Genomic DNA, 21,534 nt, shown 5'->3' on the forward strand with positions numbered 1-21,534 from the left:
CATTGGGGCAGAAATCTTCATAGAAAGACGCTAGGCCGGAAGAGGGCAACAATCGAGTGTCAGCATGGCTGGGCTTGTGGCGCTCGGCACCGGAGCGGGGTACGCGACCGCGTAGGCTTACGATGAATGAAGGAACAGTAAGGAATGGGCACGTGTCTTTGCACCGAACGGGTTTTGCTTCGACCTGCCTGTATCTTAGACCCTGACTCTTCAGCTTCTTCATTGCATGCCGTTTTGGGTAAACAGTACACTTCAACTCTTGGCCTATAGCGTTACTCCGGCGTTGCTTGTGGTTTACAAGCCAGCGATCGTTGGCCACTCATCAAGAGTTACACTTGCGGAATTAGCATTGCTCATCTCCGATAGCTTCAGCCACGCGCACCCCGACAGCAGCCAGAAGAAGTTCAGGTCAGGCAATTTTCGCTGGCAGCCTGGAAACCGCAGACTCTTGACGTATGCTGCGACACTGCAGTGAGCTAAGCGGTCCATAATGGGAAAACAGAAGTCTGGTGGTATGGCATTCTGCTTTTGTCAACTTGTTTATGTCTGACTCGTCTCATCAGCGAACAAGGGGTTCGCGTTTGTCATCGCAGACTCAAATGGCAAGCCAAACTCGGATGACCGCAAGTTGATCCGGAGCCATGTCATGCGAGGAAAGAACACTCGCCCAACGCGGACGAGGGTCGCGCCGAACCGTCACAGCTCCCCCACAACGACAGACAGTGTGCAGACGTCACTTCCCGCGCCAACGGTGCCTCGATCGACATGGAGCCCCCTGATGATAGAAGACCCTGCCTGGTCGAGTGGTGAAGACGAGCCAGAGGGTCTTCTGAGGCTGTTGCGTACCCCCTTCGACGTCTTTGCGTGCCCATTTGCAGATGAGATTGACTCGAGCTCGAAAGAGATGTTGTTTGAATGTAGGTCGCCTTCCACCCCCTCGCAAATCAAGTCCGTTTATGCTCATTTTTGCACTAGTCTATGCCGTTATCAAGGAAGCCATGTACCCTGTTGAGTGGTGCGTTCGATTCGACGCAAGCAAGACCCCGTGGTTCCATTGGCTGCTGGTGGATCCAGCCTACCTACACTCCGTCCTCTTCACTGTCGCGATGCTACATGACTGGCTTCTAGGAAGCCAGCGGAGCAAGAAGACCAACTACCATATCTACAAGTCGCTGAATTATTTGAACGAGAACATTGCTTCCAAAGAGATGGCAATCGCCGACTCAACGGTCGCCACGATCGTGACTATGAGCATGGTGGCGGAGATGTTCGGAGATCATGCGGCATCAGCTGCGCATATTGCTGGTCTTCGGCAAATAGTCAAGCTAAGAGGCGGAATTGAAAGCTTTAGACATAACCTACAGCTCTTTGCAAAGATATGCCGGTGAGTCTACCGTGGCGATGTCTCTATTCAGAAAGCTTACCTAGATCAGCGTTGATATCGGCTGGTCGCTCATCACAGGAGAGAGACCGGTGTACTTTAGCGATAACCTTTCCTACGAGCCGGCATTCGCCTCCACTCTAGGTCCTTCACCCGGGGGAGTTACACCCTCACAAGGGCTCTCTCCTATGCGAAACTATGTTGAATCTCTTGATCTCCGACTCAGCTACATATTCCAAGATCTGCAAGACTTCTCTTGCATGGTGAAAATCTTGTTCCGAACACAGAAGATAGACCCTATCAAGTTTCAACAACTCATGACATCTATCCAGTATCGGCTGCTCTACCTAGAGCTGGATGACGATACCATGGCGGAATGTTTGCGTCTGGCCATGCTTGGTTTCATTGCAACACTCTATCTCCACATTCTAGGTTCCAGATTGCGGTTTGTGTGGTTATCAAACAGGCTTCGGGAAACGTTACAGGCAATTGACCTGTCGCAAGCGGAAACGCGTTCATCGAGACTACTTCTGGCCTGGATACTAGTCATCGGGTCTACGGCCGTGTTCAACGACAACGACGACGTCTGGTTACTACCGAAGCTGGCTTCATTGCGCGATTCGCTCGGACAAACCTGGCCCAAAGCCAAAGACAATCTCGCAAAGGTCATGTGGATTGATAACATCCACGATCCGAAAGGTGTACAGGTTTTCGAAAAGCTGGTGCTGCACGTAGCTCAAATCCCTTCTGCCAATAAGGGAGCCGAGTCGCAAGACATCGACGTTCTTTTTGAGCTTTCCGATCAATCCCATCAAGTTCTCCATCGCATGACTGGCGAAAAAGAACGCGTGTCAACATGATGGGTCGTAATGACTGGTGCAGGTACGGCGCGCCAGATTCGGAGACCCTGCAGCATTTCTGCAGCTTGCCGTTGCAATATCGACTCTTCAGCGGCACTGATAACCAACCCACTTGAGAAAAGACCTCGTAGAATGGGTACCGTTTGACTTCCAAAGTCCCTTTTCAGAGTGCATCTCCGGCATGATAAGTCGGACCAACGGTAGAGCGGGGCTGCTCGGCGGGTAAACTGGCGCTTTTGCTTTCCATTACGATGCTTTATTCTTTGGGTCGCAAATGCATCGGACTTTAAGAACACGACGAATAACGCATAAGCCAATATAGACTATGTCGAATTCCATTTTACTGCATCTAGCGTCTTGAAGTCTTGCCAGTTGAATCTCTCAAATTGAGCAGCATCCGAAGCTGACGTGAGCGGCATTAGCCCCTCGGCAACCTGCAAGTGTCGCGATCCACTTCAAGCTCAACGATGGCGATTGGGCATCTCGGTTCTTCAAGAGGAGCACCCGTCACACTTCACATTCACGGGTCCGGAAGACCCCTGTTCCAACACGTCGTGATCTGGTCTGGCCTGCGTTGGAGTGAGGGGTTAGGTGGATTGATAGATAGTCCGGGCTGTCAATAAAAGCAGGCTACTCTCTCGTTGAAGGAATCTGCAACAGAAACTTGGCGCACAAAGATACCGACAAGACCAACCACGATGGCATCGCTTGAAGCAACCGGCGAATTCCGCATCTCCAACCCCGAGGGGTCAACACGAGAACAGATCGCGAAAGATGCGCCCCAGCTTCAAGGCTTTGCCGAGAAGCATCCCGATTTACCCATATACACACCCTCGTCAGAATCCTATGTGATCGTGAGACCGTTTTACAATGGTGCGGCGACAAAGCAGCCTCTCGCGATCCTCAGACCAAGAACAGACGCCGAGGTCGCTGCCGTGGTTCAAGAAGCAAAGGCTCAGAACCTGCCCTTCGGTATTAGAGCTGGCGGACACGACCTAAGCTTCACCCAAAACCAAGGGAAAGGTGGCATCATGATCGATCTTCGCGCCCTTGACAGCGCTGTCGTCGCCGAGGACAGGAAGTCGGTCCGTGTCGGCGGCGGTATCATCGGCCTCGCCCTGTCAAAATTCCTTCATGAACACAAACTCCTGACGCCTCACGGATGGTGCTCGGGCGTTGGAATCGCGGGCTGGGCCATGGGTGGAGGTTACGGGTACTCCAGCGCCTTCTATGGTCTTGGTGTAGACCAGATCCTGGGAGCCCGATTGGTGCTCGCGAGCGGCGAAGTGGTCGACACTGACCAGCACCCTGACGGAAAGGAGTTACTCTGGGCACTTCGCGGTGCCGGCAATGGCAACTTCGGTATCGTGGTCGAGCTTCGACTCAAGGTGTATCCTGAGACGGCCTGCTTGGGTGGTCTCGTAGGATTCCCGAACTCCGAGACCGGCCAGGTCTTGAACAGATTTAGTGAGATGGAGAAGGATTTGCCTATCAATACCGCGGCAGAGATTACTCACATGGCGATGCCTGGCGTCGGGCCCGTCCTGAATTTCTTCCTTGTATGGACGCCTACTGATGGTAACCTGGACGAGGGCTGGGAGTTTCATCGTAAGATCAAGTCTCTCGGAACGGTACTCTTGGACACCGTAGCAGAAAGTACGTTGCATCCTCGCCTGTCGTGTACAACAAGCGCTGACACCCACAGCTACCGATTACGGATTCTTCAGCTCCTTTCCCAACCCGTCAGGCACTCATTATTACCCTCGAGTGTGTACTATTGAGTACATGACACCAGAAATCAACAACATCATCGCCGCCAATCCTCCTCCCGGTCCGTGGTGCGCGAACGTCATTCACAGCGCTCACGGTAGGGTCCTAGAGCCGAACCCGGAGGCGTGCTACCCGCTGCGGAAGCGCCACCGTATCTTCAACCCGAATGCCGGCGTTCAGGATGCTCAGGGCGAAACCACAGAATTCGAAGGTTATAAAGAGTGGACTGATGGTCTTATAGCCAAGTTGAAGGAGAAGGATCTGACCCTGCCCTACGGCTACCGCAATTTGTCTCCTGAATCGGATATAGATTGGGTGGCTACTTACGGAGAGGAGACGCTAGAGAGGTTGAAGGGGGTTAAGAACAAGTTCGACCCTGAGAACGTCTTCAGGACGGGATATCCGCGGCTGGACCTGTTATGATACCAGGCGTTCAGCCGCCGACGGGACGACTGCTTTGAGGCCTCCTCGGGCCGAGGAATGGGTTCGAACATCTTTCCGATCAAGACATCTACATTCCACTCGTAATAACAAACTTCTAGTTCACCAAGGCTCGATCGACGCTATTAGTAGTTAATGGGAAGATCATCTGACGAACTGACGCGGTGCCACGTCTTATCTGTCTTCAATGCCGCGTTCGACGTGAGCCAAGTTATCAAAGACCATTTATTCAACAGCTTTGCAAGGTTGTTGGGTGCATCTTCAAGGCATAAATACCCAACCCGGCAACCCTGGTGAGTGGAATGTCCCTGGATGTCTCGGAAGGAGATCTGGGATCTGGCTGATCTGGGCCGAGACCGCGTTCGGCAGTGGTGTGAACGTTGTACTGTGGTGATGAGGTTGCAACTCTATGATGAGTTGGCGTCCAACGAGTAATTGGGGGCCGGAAAGGGACTCTGGGGAGCCGCAAACGGCCAACAACCGTTGCGGTCTTCTCCTCCTACACCCTGATTGGCTTCCGGGATTTTCTCCGTGAAGCCTCAGCTTGCGGGGAACTCTATGTTTTACACGCGCCCGTCGACGATCCCCTGAGTCTAGCACGAAGTGGCCGCCCGTGAAAGCATTGCGAAGCCTCGTGCCGAGTTCTTGTCCCAGATTCTCAGCCGAACTTCTGCGTCCTAAACATACTCTGGTAGCGATGATTGGGTTCGACTAGCCCGAGACGAGCTGCAATCTGGGCGACCTGACGATCGTCATGGATCTCAAGGTCGTCCCGCAGACGGCCACTCCCGCCGACGAGCTGAACGGCTTCACATGTATTCGTTCCGATAAGCTTCATCTATGAGAAGCCCAGACGATAGTGTATGATTCGGTCGAGGACCGAAGAGTGCGGAGCTATCGGGCCCGCAATTGGGCCTGCATCGATGCACCGTCCCGGCACAGAAACGGTGCAAAAAACGGCAGCCGGACCGATCTCTGGCAATTGACCCGGAAAGACTCCATCAACGGGTTTCGGCGCGCAAGGTCGCCAAGTGGGACACAAGGTTCAAGACCACGACGCAGGATAAGCAACAAGCGCCTCTTGGTTTCCATTTTCAGCCTGTCTCCAGTTAGTCTCAGCTTAGTTAGAAAAATGGTCTCAACGCCGGCGACGGGAGATGCGGCCGGTCTAGGTTGAATCTGGCATCGGTATGCTCGCGATTGACGATTTGGGCAGGTGAGTTGGCGAGCTAGACAAATGGACAGCGAAAGATTCACCGTCTATTCGAGCCCAGACCGTCAATTGAAGCTTCGAATGCCGATAGACCGATCGCGTCGGACCCTTCGGTCGCGTGTTGAATGACGTTGCTGGCCCTTTGCATTGGGCCGACCGAGTCGGTGACCACCGACACTAGGGCGGTGGGTGAGTTGAAAACAACAAATGTTTGTCTTCATCGCGATCTTCGATCGTGGAAGCCGAAAGAAAACGCGCTCAGACCCGAATTGATTGTTTCCAATGTGTCCCGGTAGACGGAACACGACTGAAGGGTGGGGGGCGAAGAAGAATAGAAAACGAGAAAGCTCTGGAAACCAACAATCAGGTCAGTTGCGGCAGGCAATTGCAGGAATTTTCAGGAGGTTCTTCTCCGGACAACCTGACGATCCCCGCGGCATGATACACCGGGTGGATAGCATGGGATTTCTTCAGATCGAGATTTGAAAAGTCCATCGGAGTTTGCCTCGCCCACTAAGAGAACCCCGAAGGTCGTGCGCGGCCTAGCATTAGTAAACCAAGATGAGGGGTTGCAATAGTGCGGCTCCCGACGGGGTGACTCAGGAACAGTTTGTAATGCCAGGTCGAGGAGATAGCTCCGTCGTCCAATGATGGAGAGTGTGACGTCGTGCTGGAAGATCTTCACGGGGGCGATCAAGCTCATGTGCTTGTTTGTTGAGTTTTCGAGACAGTACGTGTGCGATGGAGAAGACCTCCATTGGCAGAATATGTGGCTCGAGGATGCTGAATGTGCCACACAGGCCGGGGTATTCGCCACTTAAAGCCACAATTCTTGACTAACAGGGTGGAGAGCTCCAATCATTTGACATGCTCGGGAACTCGGGAAACGTGGACAGTCGCTGTGGAGGGTGGCAGAAAACAGGCGAGCTGCACAACTTGCGTGGGATGAGGGGAGCAAGAGGTGGAGATGCCACGGGAATGGGAAACACCTCGTGGAGCGGTGCCGTGTGAGGGGTGTCTAATGTGCCTGGGAACACTGGGCACACGATTCCATTCTAGTGGCATGTTAGTGCGTGAACTGGTGCCGACAGAGCTGGGCCATCAAGAAGTTCCCGGCCGATCAGCCACGGGCTCCCCATTTCCTCCATTGCTTGGTCAATGTCCAACAATGTGTGGGAAGAGACTGACCGTTGAGAGAGGCCGGATGGATTTCCGGCTGGTGGCGGCCCAATGAGTGGCGCCATATTGCCCGGACGTTACCTCCGGGGCCCCCCCTTGGCACGACGAAAGCAGGACGTCGAGATGGCGTTGGAGGGACATCAGTCGTCATTGTACAGTGTTAGCTTCCTCTTCCGATTCCAGTCTCTGGAACTGTTCCAGGTGCTTTTGGACCATCCTGGTAGTGGCCTGGAAGTGGCTTGGTCCTGCACGGATACGCGGTCTTTTCGAGGGCGGCACGGCATGTCTAGTATCTCGATGAGAGAAGCCCATCCACAAGCCCCCTCGGCATTGTGGCTGCTCATGCTCCTCGACCTTGTTGGGATCCAATTGTGCTACGCGATTGGTCCTATCCCTTGTACGGTATCACTCCTCAAGCCCAGATTCGATCTAGTCGGCAGACGCCTGCCTGTCTTGTCCACCGTGTTGAGCTACTGTCTGTCTGTTCTTGTGTGTCGTGTTCGGTTCAGGCAAACGACCGGACTTGGTGTCCGTCCTACTCCCCATGGAGGGCTTGTATAAAGCACCCAGGACCTCCTCTTTTTGCCCCCTCGCAGAGCTATACTGCGTATGCCAATCTACAGCCATTTCGACAATACCATTTGATTCCCAAATACGATTCCTCGAATACTCCATTCCATATCCTTGGCAACAAAGCACGGCCACACCCAGAGCGACGCTATTCCGAGCCCCAAACCTAGCCAACCACATCCTGACAGGCTAAGATACCCTGGTAAACCTTCTCTGCTCCGGCGCAACATTATAAGCCACAGAGCTCAGCAACCATGGATTCAGGCTCAGCAGGTGGTGTGAGCATACTTCAACGTGGGTTGTCGAATAGCGCATTTCACAACCTGCTCTCTGACTCTTCCGCCAACCCGACAGACGAATATACCACGCAACATCAAATACAACAGCGTCAACCGGACCACCAACAAGCGGATTGTTACTTCCAGCGACAATTGAATATCAAGAGAGAGAATGAAGCTGCCAACACTGCGCCACAGTTCTTCGTCGCGCCCTCGGCCCTGACTTCAGCACCCGACGCGGCGTCAATCATTTCTGACAGCACATCGTCCCCCTCAACACGGAGCTCTCATGATGTGTGGCAGGACTCGCCCGCGACCAACTCTTTGTTGTCGCCAGTGAGCTCCGTACTATCGCCGCCGAATTCGAACATCAAGTCTCCTCCAGTCGACCCTTTGATCATTAGCCCCGAGCAAGAAACGAAACCCCTGCCGGCAGCAGCAATCGAGTCGCCAAAGAGGCGGCGCGGCAGACCTCGTCTCACAGAGCCCAAGACACGAGCGGCAGACGCGCCAGCGACGACCACATCATCGACGGGAGCGAAGGTGCAGAAGAAGTCCGCAGCCGCGCGACGCGCTTCGACGGCATCCGTGAGCGGCGCCGACGATGCCAAGGCTCCAAAAACCACCGAAGACAAGAAGAACCGCATCCGCGCCCGCAACAGAGAGGCGGCGTACAAGTGCCGGCAAAAGAAGCAGAAGGGGATCGAAGAGCTGCAGTCGCAGGAGGTGGTTGCGGAAAATGTGAACAAGAGCTTGCACGCGGAGGCTTCGATGCTGCGCAGCGAGATCTTGATGCTGAAGAACATGGTGCTTCAGCACGGCGGATGTGGATGCTCTTTTATCGAAGAATACATCTCGGGCGCTGCGCAGAACTTGGTCTCGTCGAGTATGGCGGCGAATGCGACAACAGCGAATGCAGGAGCCGCGATGAACAACACAGCACCCGGAGGCGATTCATCAATGGACTGGGAGATGTTCGATACCGATGAGCGCAAATCTGAAATATCAGCACTGGGTTCCGACGATGGCTTCTCGATACTCGACGATGCCTCCATCGCCCTTGGCGGGAGAGCTCAATCGCAGGAGTTCATGATGGCTTAGGAGGACGAATGGACGAGAGGAAGTTTCGACTTGCGCCAGCTCACCTCACTGGCTTGGCAGGTTCTCATTGGTTTCTTGAGGACAGAAAGAAGTAAAGTCCGCAAGGCCGGCAAGAAAAGTTTGCTACCAAAATCACATCTGTAGCTAGGGCGTTTGGAATTGCGACATTCAGCGTGGGCGTCTTGGAGAGGATTGTTTCTACACAGGACCAGGGCCTCATGGCTTAGCACTGGGATATGAGATAATGAGATTAATGACTTAAATTCTGCGTTTTTCAAATTGTTGTGCTCAATTGGCAAATGATCAGTTGATGTTACTGGACCCAAATCTTCGGCGGTGCTTGAAGCCGCCGCGCCGGACGACAGACCATCAAGATCCGATCGACTCAACTTCGACAACGGTGAACGACGGACAAGCGGCGCGGGCGCTAGGGATACACTCGACGAACATGGTGTATCCCGAGACCGCATCCATCTCTGTCAGCCAAGTGCAGACGCGCTACGCGAATCATTCGAGAGTTTCCGATGGCAGGTCGCCGCGGGGAGTGGGATAACGAATACTGCCTCATCTCTCGCGCGGCACTTGGGGCGCGCGGGGCGCGCGGAGGCATAAGATAAACCCGACGGGTTTCTGTTTCGGATAGGTTCCCATCGCGAACACCATTTCGCAATAGCCCTATGAAGATGCACGTGCTGAGTCGTCGTTCACGAAGGGACCATTCGATCGTGTCAGTTGCACTGGAGTGCCTTAAAGGACTTGAAACCTCGAGTAGCTCCGATGCCCGAGCAGATAACACCGAAGGCTCGCTCATACCATGAGCTGCTGAGTTCAAAATCGAGAACTTTTCTGACTAGGCATGATGTACTGGCTGGTCTCGAGTATTTCTAAGCATACTATTTGATCAGCACTGGTTGTGCAACCCACTAGGAAGTAGGTCCAATGAGGTCTTCTTTGCCGCCACATGAGCAAAATAGACTCAAATGGTTCTTTTCTCATACAGCCATGTTCTTTCCTGTTCGTTCGGACTGTGGAATCATAGTCCGATGTCCAGCCGGCTGTTAAACGGGATGCGAGCTTTTCTGAGTCGACGGGTCGGCATCGTCGTTCTTTGGGCCCGGCATTTGCGCGCTTTTCAGATGGCCCAGGCGATCAGACGAAGCCGTGAACATGCGGAACAGGCACGACTCGCGATCCAATTACGTGCTTTTCACTTGGCTTCAAGGTGTTGCCAGTGGGATGCATCCAATGAGTGGGCGTCCGAGTCCGTGTTCCAACTCATCCAAGCGCTCGGCCTTCTGATGTGTGCCTTCAGACGTGCGCGAAGTCAAACCCCGGCTACTCCTTGGGCCATCAGTTAGGTAATGGGTGCAGAACCAACAGGTTTTTAAGTGTTGGAGATGGAGGCAGCCATCAAGATTACGAGTTGGTGTGATAACACGATGTACACTGACTACATGACTCCGCCAAGAGCTTGCTAAGCATGTCAACGCAGATCATCTCATAATCACACATGCTGTCGTTAACATTACGGCCACCGGTCGTCACAGTCGCATACAGCAGGGTCCATCTCCACATTTCACCTGCAGCATCTCAGCATGTGTTCGACAAAATGGTGGTTCCATCCTACATCTAGACCCCGCCTCGAGGGTCTTTGAATTCGCCACCATGGCGTCCCCTGCACCAACAATCCCACGTTTTGAGTGGGTACGGAGTAGCACATCATTCTGCAAGGACCTTTCCATGTCAGTTCCCCGAGTAGTAGGAGGAGTAGGGTTTCTTTAAGCTTTTTGGAAACTCGCAAGTGCCGCGCCACGAAACTATGACAGCTGGATATGGACTCGTAAGGTGAGACGCGGGCTACCGCTCAGCGGCAAAGTTCACGAAACTGTCATTGGTCGCTTTATCGTTTGCTCTAGTACGATAGAAGTATGCTGCCGTTAGTGGAACTTCTATCCGCTCTAGTCGGTATACGGTGGTATCGTTGAGGGAGCGCATCCATCCTCACATGTTCGGTGAATCGTCTCATCTATGATCTGACTGTGCCATGTGCCTTTCCATCTTCTTGGGGCCGCTGAGCGGCTTCGATTTGCTACGAGACTAAGACCAAGAACCGCGTTGCACCTAGGCATTTCTGAACAGTTGGCTCGTCCGATTCCGTGTAAGAGACTTGCTGAATTTTGATAAGCGCTCTGTAATACATCCCTATCCTAAGTAAGACACATGGCATCGTATACTGCATATTTCCGGACGTTGATCATTCCCGTATTCTCCGTGCAATCCGAGCTTCTCGGAAGGTACATCCCAGTACCCCGAAGAGTAACCTCTGGCGAGACAGCCCGGCAAACTGTGCCATACCTGGGGCCAAAAGCTTTGAAGGTTTTTACGTGCGTGCCAGAGGCAAGGAGTGGCCGAGGCGGACAGCTCCTCATCAGGCAACATCCTTTACCACGCGCAGTTTGTGTCCGCCCCGTGGAGCTCCGTCAGTTTCTCCCTTCCCAGTCGCTAAAGTCTAAGCTCGAGGCATCATGGACGGCTCTCAGAGGGAATAGACGCGCCTAGTGAACCCATCCTGTTCATGATTAAGGTGCAGCTGCAAGGTTTGGGTGTCCTATAAGCCTGTGATCAGCCGCTTTCTTCCTAGTTTTGCGATTCTCGATGCCACCCCATTCCGCTCCGCGTACGCCATGCGCCAGCTCGGCAGCCACGCAGTAGTTCCATCGGCGGCATCATGTCGACGCCAATACTACCAGTATACTTTGAGTTGAGCTGGTCGATTCTCAGCACCATTGGCGCTGCGAACGTGTTCTTCGGACTCCTCATCGTCGGGATCACGACCTTTTCTCAGATCACTGTGGTACCGATCATCTCATCGGCGGCGGGAGCCATCGCAAATGGTCTTTGCTACTACGCATACTATGACGAAGGGTACGGGTTGAAGAACAAGGCAGCCGCTTCAGCGTTCGGGGATCTCTTCTGGCTGGTTCGTCTTCGGAGAAACTGAACAGTGCCGGGGACCAGACTAACGACCGTGACAGATCCAGGAGGTCGGGCTATCGTTTTATAGCTACGTGCTCCTGCGCAGGATACTGAAAGATCGGGGATGGAGGATCTTCAACAGCCTGTTTTGGATCATTGTCGCCGCCCTCGTCGCGCTTCGGATCATGATCGCCACCTCGCGCGTCAAGTTTATTCTCCGAGGAAACACGAATCTGCAGAGCACGGTAAACAATCTTCACATCGCCTACTTCGTGCTCATCGCAGCGCTGGAATGCGTAAGCGCGTTCTTTCTACTGAAGACATTTGCCGAGGTCAAATCGACGTCGATCCGAGCGGCATTGAAAGGTGGTCTGTTCAAGTATCTCATGAGGAGTACGGAGGTCCGACTTGCAACGCTTGCTATCCTTGGAACGATGAGGGCCATCACGTACTCATTTCAGATGACGGCTCAGAGCGCAACGAATGCCGCGAGTCAATTGGATAGGTTTGCATACACGTTGGAGTGTCTATTTCCCGTCGTCATGTTGTAAGTCAAAAGCATCTCTACCATGCGTGAGACATATTCACTAATGAGAGGCAACCAGCATCGATGTGCTGGCATCCAAGTTGGTCTTCACAACTCAGGTGTACGATCCGACTTGTCCAAGCCGCCCGGTTTTCCGAGGGATCACCACGGGCAGGAAGCCGGAGGACTGGGATCCGGTGACGCAGCAGAGCGAGAGGGTAATAGAAGTCCGCGGCGGCAAGCGGACAAGTTCGCAGGTGAACATACTCAGCAGCAGTGGACATTCGAGATCCGACGTCGACCTTGAGCGAATAGAAACACCAAAACCGCTGGGAGGAATCAGCAAGACTGTCGAGATTAGTGTATGGCGCTCTGATCCGGTAAATCAGCAACGGCCGGTCCATGTCATGACATCGCCATGACAGAAGTCTAAGGTTTTAGGAGCAGTTCAATGATACCACGATTATATGAAGAATGCTTTTTTTTCTCTACATAGTCGCCGTGTATATCGAAGCATGATGCAGTGATCTGTAGTCCGGTGCGATACTACCAGCCAAGTGGTACGCGCTAGGAAGCGCCCGAAGGGCTCAATCAGACGGCATGTAGATCATTCGATTGGTGCTGGCATCTAGAAGAGGGTCCATTCAGCCAAAATTAGCGGGAGAAAGATCTGGCTTCTTCAGCTGAAGATGGCCAAAATCGAGTGAAGGGTGTTTGGAAACAGCGCCAGCTGTGCCAAGCGCTACAATTGTTTCACGAGGTCGAACGGGCCTGTGCCGGGGCAGAATAATACATCAGACTGAGCACCCTACCGGGGTTAGGAGGTTTCGCTAGGTTTAACAGCCGGTGGGCGTCAGCAGCCCGCATCCGACGGGCGTTCAAGCACTTGGCATCGTGTTGATGATTGAAAATGAACCCACTTTGGGGATCTCGTGCTGACATTGAAGGGTATCTTAAGATGCTAGTCATTACTCATTGCCTGAACCTCAGGGCGCATAGCTGAGCACGCTCATGTCTCTGACTGTGCCCTGCCTTTCATCATAATCCTCCATATCGTAGTATGACATACCGAACTGCTGACCTCCGAACATCTCCATGCCCGGTTGAATCGTGGGTGGCCCCGATGTAGCATAGCGGTCAATCCCAAACGCCGGGTCACAGGCTTTCTGGGGCCCTTGCGACTCTGCGGAGGGGACCTGGGACAAGAAGTCAAAGTTGAAATCCGGGATCGCAGGGTCACCGCCGAAAATCTCCAACGGGTCTGGCATCTCCGGGGTCGTGCCGGCAGTTGTCATTGTCGACGGCGACGTATCCGTCGCGGTGAACGAGACGAAGTCAGAATTCGAAATGTAGCCGGCGCTCGGTGACGGCCCTTCGGTGTCTCTCTCTTGAGTCTCGATCTGCTGGTAGCTCTTGAACAACGTGAGCTGCAGGTTGCGCGCGATCTCAATGACCTTTTGCTTCATCCCTTCCTCGACGAAGCTTAGCTGCTGCTCGACTTCTTTTTCGAGCTGTCGGCGGACCTGGGTGGGGAGTTCGCGACGGAGGTAGTCCTCGTATCCGCCGAGGTTCGTCTGGGCGTCCTCTATGTTGTAGTCTGAAGATCGTTAGCTGTTGTGTCCCGTTAGACAAGCGTGAGATACTTGACTTACATGGGGATGGAATCTCTCGCTCTCTGACGTCTGGAAAGAGAATGCTGTAGACCTGTGTCCACTTTTCGGCTTCAGTGAGCTCTTTACTGCTAGTCTTCTTCCGTGACCGAAGCTTCTTTTCTTGGTCTTGGGTGATGCCGTCCAACACCTCCGGTTCCTTGACTTCGCATGGAGTCAGCAAGCGAGCATGGGCTTGGAGGTCTGCTTGTGTCTCAAATGGTTGAGAGCAGCGCGGGCATGAGAATTTGGGAAGCGAGTGTTTGCGGTATATGTGCTCCCTATGTCGTGTATTAGCATCCTGTCTGCCATCTTTGATGAGAAATACTTACTTGATGCGGTGAACGTGATCCCACCCCGGACCACAGCAAGGACGCTGGTTCTTGTACTTGCGCGGGTTGTGCTTGAAAAACGGACAAGCCAGCTTCGCACCGCTGACTTGTTCTTCCTGAACCTTGGGAAGCTTGGCGCGAGGCGGACCATTCCCGTCTCTGTCCCCGTCATTTCCTTCTTCGTCTTCGTTTCCGTTATCCTTGCCATCCAATCTGCTGCGCTTTGATGCCAACGATCTCTTCTTGCGGCCCGGCTTCACTGGTAACTTGTTGTTCCCGGAACTCTGAATGCTTCCGACCGCGCGTGGTCTGGTGCGTGCCACGGCATGCTCGTGCGCGGGCAGAGAGCCGCTGTCATCGGACGCTGATCTTCGTGCCACCACCTCATTGTCTCTGGCTATCTGATCCGATAAGGCAGCGTCCAGAAGTAACCTGTCGTCGGTCGCTGCTGAGCGCCGGTAGCTTGCCGATGCTCCCAGTGCGGCTCTGACAGAAGGTTCTCGGGTCGACGATTCACTCGGTCGCGACGAAGCTGCAGATCTGCTCACCGAGCCTTGCGGCGATGCTGAGCCTCTAGGCTCGAACCTTTGACGTAACTGCTCACGTTCCCGCTCATGTCGCCGCTCACGCCTCCGCTCATCCTCTTCGGCGTCAGCCGTCAAGCCGACACCAGGGACCCATGAACTTGAGCTTCTGTGGCGTCTATACCGACGTTCTAAGGCCGCGTTTGCCTTGGCCTTAGGTAGAACCTCTTCAACTGCCTCGTACCTTGTTGGAACAGCAGGCACGGGGGCTGACCCCCCTACAAATGGCGGGCTTCCACGGGGTTCAGAGTCGAGGTTTAATACCCCCGGCGGGTATGCCATGAGCTCCTCCACGGCCTCAGCCCCCCGGCTAGTTGCCAATTCGGATGCAGCCCCTGCTCCTGACGTGACCTCCTCATCGTCCTCGTCCTCGTCCTCGTTTTCCTCTTCCGCTTTTTCGAGACCTGATCCTCTCTTCTCTTCCTCACTGTCTTCTACACTCTTCTTCTTCTTGCTTCTCTTCAACAAATTTGAGAACGAGGAAGACTTCGCCTTGGGAGCGGGTCGTGGAGGAGCCGACGCCAGCATTGGCATCGTGCTGTGCCGCTCATCTTCAGCAGATTCCTCCGACAAAGAAAGGGCTCTCAGTGCAGACTGCGTATCCACTGGTCTTGACGAACGTCGGAGTCTCCTGGGCTCGTCCCGGGATGAAGCTGAGTACGATGTTGTAGTCGACGAGGTACCGACCAAGGACTGGACAAGAGACTCCTTGGGGGTATCTCTGTCACTTCTTAGGCCTTCTCTGGTCGCTCTGAGCTCTCCCAGCTTCGTTCTTTTCCTCTCGATGTCTTCTGCTCTTTCTCCTTTCTTCGAAAGCTCCAGACTTTCACTGCTGCTTTGCTTCTCATGTATGATGATGGCGTCCTCCGCCGGTGTGTAACTTTCTGCCGCCTTGTCCGTGCCTGAAGTTTGACCGGAGCCAAAGGCACCAGTCAAGGGTTTTAATGGAGCGAAACCCGTTGGGACTGGCATTGGAGCTGTGAATCGAGGACTTAGGGTTGAGTTCAGGCCCTCGGTCATGGGTTGAGGTGCCCCCAGTAAAGGAAGACTCGACAGATCTTCCTTCTCCTCCTCTCCTTTCACCTTCAGCTTGACATCAAGCCAGTCCATGAACGAGGTCATGACACTGTCGACCATCATTTGCTGTACAGTCTCTGAAGGGTCCTCATTTCCATCAGGGTCTTCATCGTGAGTACTGGATGAGCCCTCTTCATTGGAAGAATCTTCGTTTTTGACGGCTGCCTCACTCGGTGTGCTGGCATTAGATGCTTGACGTGTGGCCATAGTTTCGCTGTCGGAAGAGTGAGGAACAGTATCCTCAAAGCGCGGTCTTCGATTTTGCTCTTCGAGTTTTGTCTTCGGACTTGCGGCCGACTCGGATTGGCCAACTTGTGGATGCTGTGGTTCAACGCTCGCGAATTCCGGGTCGAAAACGGAGAGGTCCGGGCCAGCATTCCCACCTTCCGAACTGATGTCTGTCGCATCGGGAGACGCATTGCGATTGCTTCTGCTGCTGCCTTTCGATTCCTGAGCCTTGCCCTTTTCTGGTGGCGGGGGGCTCATGATTGTCGTCGTGTGCCTGGGCCGGAGTCAATGGCGGGGTAAGCAGACAAAAGTGGCGCCAACTATGATGGCTGTGAGCCCAGTGTGAGCATCTAGTATCAGAAACCAAATGATGCTATGCTGCGATTCGCGACAGATTGTTAACAGCTGGGGTGCAGATGTGAGTGAAAGTGAGGGTGATAATGTCAGGGGCAAGCGGCTTATGAGTGAGGATTGAGCGGCGCGAGTTTTACGCCGCTGCGCAAAACTCGGGGGCGCATTGCGGCTGAGGGACCCACTTGGCCGAGTACGGGGTCTCCACTTAATTTCCACGCCGTTGCCCGGCCGTGCGGTGCAGTTCGTTGGTCCGAAGGGATGGCACCGGTCCGTCTTGGTGAGATTGATTGCGCCGTTTCGCAAAACAGGTGGACATGAGGTTTCTGACTTATTGTAGGAGTGCAACGTATGTTTCAATGCCCGGGGCCAGTATAATTAGATCGCTTCAAGGCCCTTGTGAGACTTCACGGCTCATCCCAAACCACTCGTTCACCATCATGGCCAGCAACACAAGCACTGCCTCATCGACATCCACTCTTGAAGGCTACAGGTAGGTAGCTTCTCTCTCGCTTCATGATCTCACGAACTCTAAACTAACAGTAGCAAGCGGCCGAGCTCTCAGCGACGCAGAGCATTCCATCAGAACAAACATGTTCCTGGACGAATCAGATGATGGAAGCCTCAGAGTGTTCAAGATGTCTTGTCCAATAGTGCTGGACGAAGCTCCAACGCCCAATTCGGAAGCATATCCTCGTTTAACGCAGTACCTGGACAAATGGGAAGAAAGATGGAGAGGCGCAACATCTCAATAGTGAAATAGAGGAAAATGCGAGGTTTTGATGGCGAATACGCGGATGTTTTCCACGTCTCGCAAGAAACAGAAAGCTTCCCCGGGGCGGTCGAATGGGGAGATTTTACAGAGGGACTGGTGGGGTTCAACCTTGACGTTAGCGGGTCGTTGTGGAGGACATGTCCCCAAAGGGCGCCATATTGACAGCAAGTTATGGGGCAGTTTAAGTCTGGGGACGCTGAAGGGCGTCCCCTCTAAGGCGTCTTTGACACCCTGCGGCGCTAACAGGAAACGCCTTTTAAGCTGGGAGCAGCCACCGACCACGCGACGGCTGAGAACAGAAGGAACGAACGGGATGTAATGCTCTTTCCTCGACACACAGCGCAGTTGCTACTTTTCGATCGCACTTTCCAATGATGAAATTTATTAGACAAAACCGGAAGAATTTGATCCGATTCCAGTCATTCGAATGGACGCCTGAGAAGCACCTCAATCTTGGAAGAAACAACACCTCACCGACTTCGGCCTCCCACATCATCGCGTCACAACACCAAATCGCTATCGGCGGAATCTCATCCGTCATTTCGGCCTTGACAGCCGATATCTTCAACACGCCCGACACGCCAGACACTGCCCCCGCGATCCAGCAGACGAGCGGCATCGGTAACCGCAGCTATCTCGACCTCTTGGCCCGCACCTTCGACGAGGAGGAAGCACTGGATCCGGCTAGACCCTACAACAAGCTCCCCCAAACGCTTCGTCAACAAGTCCTCGACAGCAGATATCGATTGAACCGGCCCAACCAGCAGCGGCGACAACCCCCGAAGATACCCTGTGACCTGCTCTTCTGGGTGGCCTGGCGTTATCTTCTCGCCAATGACCCAAGACGAAACCCCAAGCACCCCAAGACCTCCCCGCGCCATCTCATTCGACAGAGCCCTTGTCTCCCAAGATTGATTGCCATTTAGCCTATCCGGCCACTGCTTCAGGAGTGGGAGATGGCTGAGCTGGCAGTGCTCCAGGAGAGATAAGACACCACCACCGCTTGGCTGTCTTGGCCCTTCCTCCGCGGTACATAAGAACACCAAGCCACCACATCAGCCCCCACGAAGACGCCAACCGCTTCTCTCATCGCCCTGGAATGTTTCTTCCAGGCGCAACCGATAGCATCTTCTGCAATCCAGCAGGAGACATTCACAACATCACAAAGACGGGGCCAACTAGCATATGGTAGGTGAAAACACTCGTGGTATCTTGATTTGCTAAGAAATGACTAGACGGGAACGTGTATGTTCCGGCAGGCACCCCTCTAGTGGATGGTGGGCGGTCCTGCATTACAATGTACATGGAATGGCAAGTTGCCTTGGCCCCGGACACTGAACTAGTGCAACCCGGGAGCCCTTCTTTTTCTCGTTCAAACAATTATTCTCCCGTTTACCAAACGTGGTTGATGGCACGTCTCCACGCGGGCATCGCAGCAATCTTGGCACGGTACGCGTGGATCTCGTCCCAGTCAAGCTCACGACGGCCAGTGTCGACGTCCATCTGGGAGGTGCGAAGCCAACCAGTACGCTTCCAGGCGAAGCCACCGATCCAGAAAAGGATCACAACAGGGAGAGCAAGGTATGACTTGAAGAAGCCTTCAGCACCGTTGAGCTCGCTTGTGCCAGGAGGGGCGATGGCAGTGTAAAACTAGTCTCGGAGTTAGCATCTTGCTTCTGTCTCAGAATGACGAATACAAAGCTTACCTGAGCAGCAAGAACGATGAAGCAGAGGAAGAGACCCAGCCAGGAGCCAGCGGTACCGCCAATGGCCTTGAAAGGAATCTCATCTACAGTGTGACCGTGGTACGCCCAGGCCTTGCGGAAGCGGATGTGAGCCAGACAAATGGAGCCCCAGGTGAAGACGGCGGCAAGACCAGAGAGCGCCAACAACCAATCGAACACGACGGGACCGGAAGCGTTGAGGTTGACGTAGGCCAGGGGGCCGAAGATGAGGATGGCAAAGACAGACGGCAGGGGGCGGCCAGACTTGTCAATGAAAGTGAAGATCTTGGGGGCGTAGCCCTGCTGAGCCAAGGCAGTGAGAGTACGCGATCCACCGTACACACCGGACACACCAATCGACAGAACCGAGACGAGAATGACAACGTTCATGAAGTGGTCGAAGCCCTTAAGACCGGCGTACTTGCCGACGAGCACGAAAGGAGAGGCCTTGACATCAGAGTACGAGGACTCAGACAGCAGGGAAGGGTCGTCGGAGGGGATCAACAGACCAACGAAGAAGAGACCGAGGATGTAGAAGAGGGTGATACGCCAGAAGACCTGCTTAATAGCACCAGGAAGCGACTTGACGGGGTTCTTCGCCTCGGCGGCGGCGAGACCGACCAATTCAGTTCCAGAAAAGGAGAAGGCGGCGGTAACGAAGACGGAGCAGAAGCCCTTGAAGCCGTTGCGGAACGCGCCAGGGTCATACCACAGCTTCGCGCCCTGGTAGGTGTTGTAGCGGCCGCTGCTGGGACCTCCTCCGAGGACAAGGACAAAGCAGATGATCATGAAGATGATGGTGGCGGCCAGCTTGATACACGACGACCAGAACTCCTCCTCAGCGTACCCGATAGAGCCGAAGATGTTGATGACGATGATGGCGACGAGGAAGACGGTGATCCAGACAGCGACGCTAGTTTCGCTATCCCAGTATCCGATGACGAGACCGCAGACTGTCAATTCGAGAGGAAGAACGGCGGCCCATTGGAAGACGTAGTTCCAGCCCATGGCGAAACCCCAGGACGGGTCGATGAATCGAGTCGAGTACGTGTAGAAACCACCAGAGACAGGGTACATAACAGCAAGCTCACCAAGAGCATACACTGTTGCGGCGCGTTAGTTTTTGATGGGCGCAATGCGAAAGGGGGGTTTTTCAACTTACCGACGTTGAACATCATGATACCAATCAGCAAGAAATCGATAAATAGGGCACCAGGACCCTGGGAAATCCGTTAGCGAAGAAACGAATGCGTCTATGGCGGCAATTACTCACGCCCTTGCTCAGAGCGCCACCGGAACCGACGAAGAAACCAGCACCGATGGAACCACCGATGGCGATCATGTGCAGGTGACGAGTGCTCATGGCACGGTCGAGCTCGACGACTCCGCGGCCATATTCCTTCTTCTTGAAAGACTCGACGTTCAGGCCGTTACGGGTGGCCCAGCTCTCCTCGTGGATGTCGCCGCGAATAGCGTTTCCGCTGCCGCTGTCGTATCCGGGAAGGCTGCCAGAGGCCTTCTCATCGGCCTCGAGCACCTTGGTGGGGGTGACCCCGTCTGAAGACATGATGATGATGTGTCGACGAGCCTTGTATCACTCAAGACTTGTGAGGGGTGAACAGACGCAGTTGTCTGTTGCAAAAACAAAGATTACGGGAGTGAGACCCGAGTGGGATGAGAAAAGGAAGGAGAGGGATACCGCACGATCTCAGGGAAGATGGGACGGGGGAGGCCAGGTCCTTTTGAAGGAAAAGAGAACAAGACAAGCACCGGCGCACAACGACTAAGGGTTCTTGTCAAGGGCGACAAGCGGATCAGTCATGCATGGAAGGCCGCTAGGTTGTAGTCCGTTGACGATGGAAAATTACACATGGGAGAGAAGAGGCGAGGGTCTGGGGCTGGTCTTCTGATGAGGCCTGTGTCTTGCTGGGTCTGCCCCCTCTCTCTTTCGACGGACGAGAGACGCAGATCTTGGCGTGGACGGGCATATGGCAGGCCATCCTAGACAACGACCCCGTTGCTTGTCGCATAGTATTGTGTGGGATGGGGGCGATTTGGCTTTCGGACGTGCTCAGGATACGTACCCCGGGCTGCGGGAACCAGCGAAAGCTACACCGGGTGTCGAATCTAGAGCTGAGGTGGGTTAGGCGGACAACTATCCGAGGTGCATGGCGCGCTAACGAGGTATCCAGGCGCGGGTACGAAGCTCTTTTCGGCTGCCAAAGGAGGTACCAGAAGCCCTGCCTACGCGACAGCCACAGTCAAAGTCGCAGCAGATGGGGGGTTATCGAGACGACGAGACGGACAGACAGACGCACGCCTCCGGGTGACAGGACGGGGAACATGAACGAGGGACTCGGGAGAATGAGGGCCATGCAACTGGATTGGCAATCTGCTCTCCAGACTCTCTCCACCGGCAGCGCCCCATCCGGGCGATTGAATGTTTGGAGCGTGCAGATAGCGCTGGCGGTGCTGGTTGGCCAATGGGCAGGGTGTCACTTGAAGCCGTTAGCAAATGG

The 21,534-nt window shown here is 54.1% G+C and overlaps 6 protein-coding genes across 6 annotated transcripts; 4 read left to right on the forward strand and 2 right to left on the reverse strand.

Annotated features, from left to right (window-relative positions):
• Positions 1 to 490: 490 nt before the first annotated feature.
• On the forward strand, positions 491 to 2,241 carry GCG54_00014564 (uncharacterized protein; the record flags this gene model as incomplete). The annotated part of the gene is made up of 4 exons (XM_045414390.1): positions 491 to 512; positions 564 to 917; positions 976 to 1,384; positions 1,434 to 2,241. The coding sequence occupies 4 exons, from the start codon at positions 491 to 493 to the stop codon at positions 2,239 to 2,241; spliced, it is 1,593 nt and encodes a 530-aa protein (XP_045270968.1).
• A 698-nt stretch (positions 2,242 to 2,939) lies between these two features.
• GCG54_00014565 (FAD-linked oxidoreductase aurO) lies at positions 2,940 to 4,434 on the forward strand (the record flags this gene model as incomplete). The annotated part of the gene is made up of 2 exons (XM_045414391.1): positions 2,940 to 3,897; positions 3,947 to 4,434. The coding sequence occupies 2 exons, from the start codon at positions 2,940 to 2,942 to the stop codon at positions 4,432 to 4,434; spliced, it is 1,446 nt and encodes a 481-aa protein (XP_045270969.1).
• A 3,234-nt stretch (positions 4,435 to 7,668) lies between these two features.
• GCG54_00014566 (uncharacterized protein) lies at positions 7,669 to 8,793 on the forward strand (the record flags this gene model as incomplete). Its single annotated transcript, XM_045414392.1, has 1 exon — positions 7,669 to 8,793. The coding sequence occupies one exon, from the start codon at positions 7,669 to 7,671 to the stop codon at positions 8,791 to 8,793; it is 1,125 nt and encodes a 374-aa protein (XP_045270970.1).
• Positions 8,794 to 11,521: 2,728 nt separating this feature from the next.
• On the forward strand, positions 11,522 to 12,717 carry GCG54_00014567 (uncharacterized protein; the record flags this gene model as incomplete). Its single annotated transcript, XM_045414393.1, has 3 exons — positions 11,522 to 11,773; positions 11,829 to 12,316; positions 12,375 to 12,717. 3 exons carry the CDS (start codon positions 11,522 to 11,524, stop codon positions 12,715 to 12,717), a joined length of 1,083 nt encoding a protein of 360 aa, XP_045270971.1.
• A 564-nt stretch (positions 12,718 to 13,281) lies between these two features.
• GCG54_00014568 (uncharacterized protein) lies at positions 13,282 to 16,423 on the reverse strand (the record flags this gene model as incomplete). Its single annotated transcript, XM_045414394.1, has 3 exons — positions 13,282 to 13,892; positions 13,948 to 14,225; positions 14,277 to 16,423. 3 exons carry the CDS (start codon positions 16,421 to 16,423, stop codon positions 13,282 to 13,284), a joined length of 3,036 nt encoding a protein of 1,011 aa, XP_045270972.1.
• A 2,260-nt stretch (positions 16,424 to 18,683) lies between these two features.
• On the reverse strand, positions 18,684 to 20,582 carry GCG54_00014569 (Amino-acid permease inda1; the record flags this gene model as incomplete). The annotated part of the gene is made up of 4 exons (XM_045414395.1): positions 18,684 to 18,941; positions 18,998 to 20,118; positions 20,178 to 20,235; positions 20,289 to 20,582. The coding sequence occupies 4 exons, from the start codon at positions 20,580 to 20,582 to the stop codon at positions 18,684 to 18,686; spliced, it is 1,731 nt and encodes a 576-aa protein (XP_045270973.1).
• Between the last annotated feature and the right edge of the window lie 952 nt (positions 20,583 to 21,534).

The sequence above is a fragment of the Colletotrichum gloeosporioides genome (assembly GCF_011800055.1).
Source record: "Colletotrichum gloeosporioides strain Lc1 chromosome Unknown consensus_6, whole genome shotgun sequence".
Classification (NCBI taxonomy): Eukaryota; Fungi; Ascomycota; class Sordariomycetes; order Glomerellales; family Glomerellaceae; genus Colletotrichum; species Colletotrichum gloeosporioides.